The sequence below is a fragment of the Phragmites australis genome, chromosome 11 (assembly GCF_958298935.1).
Source record: "Phragmites australis chromosome 11, lpPhrAust1.1, whole genome shotgun sequence".
In the NCBI taxonomy this organism is placed as follows: Eukaryota; Viridiplantae; Streptophyta; class Magnoliopsida; order Poales; family Poaceae; genus Phragmites; species Phragmites australis.
This window is the reverse complement of record NC_084931.1, coordinates 5650481-5654450: the sequence shown is the minus strand read 5'-3', so window position 1 is coordinate 5654450 and position 3970 is coordinate 5650481. Positions and strand designations below refer to the sequence as shown.

At 42.8% G+C, this 3970-nt stretch overlaps 1 protein-coding gene across 1 annotated transcript; it reads left to right on the top strand.

The window, feature by feature from the left end:
* The first annotated feature begins 1181 nt into the window (after window positions 1–1181).
* On the top strand, window positions 1182–3257 carry LOC133885569 (transcription factor KUA1-like). Its single transcript, XM_062325292.1, has 3 exons — window positions 1182–1729; window positions 2159–2355; window positions 2462–3257. Exons 1-3 carry the CDS (start codon window positions 1369–1371, stop codon window positions 2786–2788), a joined length of 885 nt encoding a protein of 294 aa, XP_062181276.1. The 5' UTR covers window positions 1182–1368; the 3' UTR covers window positions 2789–3257.
* The last annotated feature ends 713 nt before the right edge of the window (window positions 3258–3970 follow it).

The following is a 3970-nucleotide window of genomic DNA, read 5'->3' as shown; positions in this document are numbered from 1 at the left end:
ATGGACCTTTTCTGCAATTTTTCATGCCTTTCCAATAAATAATAAAACTTCGATCTGAATTCACTTATGGATTATACCAGCACTTCACTTTTTTTGATTAGGCTATGGGTTTCACTACTACTCTGTCTTTTTAGAAAAGTATGATACTGATCCGAATGGATAGAGGGTATTATTTGGTAGTACTTTTGGCCAAACCCGAATAGTCAGATTAGGTTGTCAATTATTGAGATGCATGCACTGACTAGTTCACTAAAAATCTAAACTGACGAGGAAAGATGACAATTCACTTTATATTTTATAACACTCCCCCTCACGTGGAGGCTCCCTCATACCTCAAATGCGGAAATAGAGTCAAATGTAATTTTTTATTTAATTGAGGCTGCTAGGACTCGAACTGGAGACATCTGGTCCTGATACTATATTGAGCTGCATGCACCGACCAATTCACCAAAAGCATAAGTTAATGAAGAAATGTGGACAATTCACTTATAATTCAACATTAACAAATTAGGTAACCACATCCATTTTCAACTCTAACTCCGTGCAATGATTCTCTTATTGTAAGTTTTAGTGGAAGAATCTATTAGTTTTTCTTTTTCAGCTTTTGTCAGCAGATGACACCCCATGAGTTAATTTTTCCTCTATATGACATAAAAATTGGAACCCTCCTATTTTTCAGAAGCAAAAAAACTCAATAGATCGGTCCAGGGCCGTTGCTACTTCTCTGGTACAGAACTTCATCGCTGAACCATCTGACATTGACTTTGATTTATTATTATGTCAATAATAATGCACTATAACCTAGATATCAGAGTCATTTTAGTGTCATTCATCTTGTATACTGTAATGGAGCGGCAATTATGATAAACACATCAGCAACTAGAGTGCTTTATAAAATCTTCAGTCCATTTCTGTAAGACACACGTAACTAGGAAACAAATACTGTTGCAATCATCTGACCTCGCTCTGATTGAAACGCAATTTGCAAAACGCTTAAGGAACTAAACATATCTAATAAATATGTGGAAGTGTAGATTAATATGCTGTGAAAGTGACATTAAGTAGTAGTGGCAGAGATTCAACACTAACAGATACCTGCAGATTCTAAATGCAGCTATTTGTCAGAACCATCAAAGAGGATGCTAGATATACATGCCCCTTACTGTGTGATAGAGGAGCCTTCTATCACACAGGAGTTTTGGATTATTTCCCAAATAGCCCTTTCTACATTCTTCCTCCTTTATTAAGCCCCAAGCTACAACACCTTACTCCATCTTATCTAGCCACACAGAAATTCTCTCTCTTTCTTGGCTTGCTCCTCCTGTAGTTCCGCTTCTTGTGCCCTTGTTCTAGGCATAACAAATTGGCATGGCTAGGAAGTGCAGCAGCTGTGGAAACGATGGCCACAACTCTAGAACTTGCAGTGGCCACAGAGGCCATGAGAACATCATTAGCATCAGCAGCAACAGTAGCAGTGGTACTTGTTGTGGTGGCTTGAGGCTGTTTGGGGTGCAGTTGCAGGTAGGCTCCTCTCCTCTGAATAAGTGCCTGAGCATGGAGTGCCTGTCACCAGCTGCCTACTATGGAGCTGCTGCTGCTGCGTCGAACAGATCGCCTTCTGTGTCGTCGTCTTCGTCCTCACTTGTCTCGATAGAGGAGAGCGCCGAGAGGATCTCCGGTGGGTACATGTCGGATGGCCTCATGGGCAGGGCTCCGGAGAGGAAGAAAGGTGAGACTGAAACAAACTAATGCAGTTCGTGCACACTCCAATTAATTTGTCATGATACCAATTCTCGTTTCAGAGTTTGTTTGATATTTCAACAATTCAAGTTACAACCACCGCAAATGAATTTACTCTGACTCTGATTCTTGTTTCAGAGTTTGCAACCTCAGTTACTTGTCATAATTTATTGCAAGGAGTGATCGATTTATTTTCAGTTTAGGACAGTATGTTTCGTCATCCTTTACAATTATCAAATGATTAATTCTTGGCCGAATTGTGCACCTATCAAGCGATTAATGATAAAATATTGCCATTGTCAGCTTGTTTCAGTTAATGAATATTTAAGTCCTGAATGATCAGTATACCTTAGGAGCTGTTTGACATTTCAAGGTGAGTAAGTTCATCTGTAACTCCTGAATAAACTGACTGTCTCAGGAGTTCCATGGACCGAGGAAGAGCACCGGATGTTCCTCGCCGGCCTTGAGAAGCTCGGGAAAGGCGACTGGCGAGGCATTTCCCGGCACTTCGTCACGACTCGGACCCCGACGCAGGTAGCCAGCCATGCCCAGAAATACTTCCTGAGGCAGAACAGCCTCACACAGAAGACGAGAAGGTCCAACCTCTTTCATGCGGTAATCGACTCACCTGAATTCTCTGATCAGTGATCTCTCTTCGCTAGCCTTCTGTTCCATGACAGCGTGTCATGTAATTTTAACGTGTCACGTTCACACTCTGCAGGTTGACGGTGCCAAGAAGGCAGCAATGGCCAGGGCAGCACAAGTATCTGAGCTGCAATTCCCCAGACTATCGCTCACCGTCGACACGACGACGAAGGAGGCTGTGGTGCTGCCTCCATGCCTGAACCTGACGAGCAGAACATCACCAGGTTGTGGTGGCGATGGTTCATCACAGTCACAGACCCCTTCTTCCATGACCCTGATGGCAAAGCCTCAGGCGCAACTGCAGATGCCTGACCTGGAGCTGAAGATGTCGACATCCCGGTTATCCGACCAGCCCGGCCCGTCGCGGAGCATGCCTTTTTTGGGTACCATCAGGGTTACCTGATCTTCAAACTTTGGTTCTCGTGAGAAAGGGGGGAGTGGATCAGAAAAGGATGTCAAGAAGATCGTCTACCACCAGAACTAGAAAGCGGCTGTAATGTAAAATAGCCTGATCAGCCATGCACAATCAGAAAAGGAGAGAAATAATGGCTTACCAAATATTCATATCAGATTTTGCTATCACCTTAGCTTTATGTTGACACAAAGGCATGGCAAGAGTAGTAGTTGGCCATATTTCAGAGCTGCAGAAGGTGAAAGATGAGCTCACAATATTCAGTTGGCACTTGTAGTGGGTACTGACAAGGACATGCAAAACCACCACCACTGCACACAAACATGATAATCTGTATATAGATGACCTTAGCCCTGCATGCATGGAGCCAATTGTGCAAGCCATCCAAATTGGTTCTACATGTTCATGTGATGGTTACCTGCTGTGTACCGCCAATAAAGATCTATCAATCATTGCTCTCCTTGGTTTGTCGTCTCTCTGTGACACTGACTAATCAGTAGCATATACATGGTACACCCAACTGACTGCAATGCAGAAATCAGGCCTGTCATTGTCTGGGAGATCGGATGAGATTTGGGTGAAACATCTGAAAGTTCCACTCTAAATATGAATTAATAGATGACGGCATTGGATTACTTGCGTAACGAAGCAAGGAAATAATTGTCGTTGGATTTTGATGCACTGCTAGTTGAGGGGACATATTCCTCTTTAGTTGCCCTGACCATGATCAGGCTCGTGACCTAATAAAGCATGTTTGACACTAAACAATGGCGCCATTATGAGGATGGGAAAAGGAAACATCAGGGAGAAGATTAAGGTAAAAACATTATTTATCGTATAAATCTACAAAACAAATGCAGGACCAGTTGGTGAATTTCACGTCTGAACTGCGCATTGGGGCCCTAGAAAGACAAAATACAAAATAAATTATGTGAATGAGAAAGGAACAAGAGATGGTGCACTGTAATACTATTTTTTTGATCGATTCATGTTAAGAAGATATGATTCTGAATGATCGAGAAGGGGTACCCACGCATGTAGGAACTAGGAACACCACCACCACTGAAGACTTCACACTTCACTGCCCACCCGGGTTTCAGCAATACGATCGTCTCTGATGCCCCTTGTTTAGTAAACGACAGAGGTCATGTCGGAATTTTCATATACTTTCTA

Coding starts and splice junctions, on each gene's coding strand:
- LOC133885569 (XM_062325292.1), top strand. CDS start 1,369: ATGGCTAGGAAGTGCAGCAGCTGTGGAAACGATGGCCACAACTCTAGA. Junction 1,730..2,158: donor GGCTCCGGAGAGGAAGAAAG/GTGAGACTGAAA, acceptor TGACTGTCTCAG/GAGTTCCATGGACCGAGGAA. Junction 2,356..2,461: donor GGTCCAACCTCTTTCATGCG/GTAATCGACTCA, acceptor CACACTCTGCAG/GTTGACGGTGCCAAGAAGGC.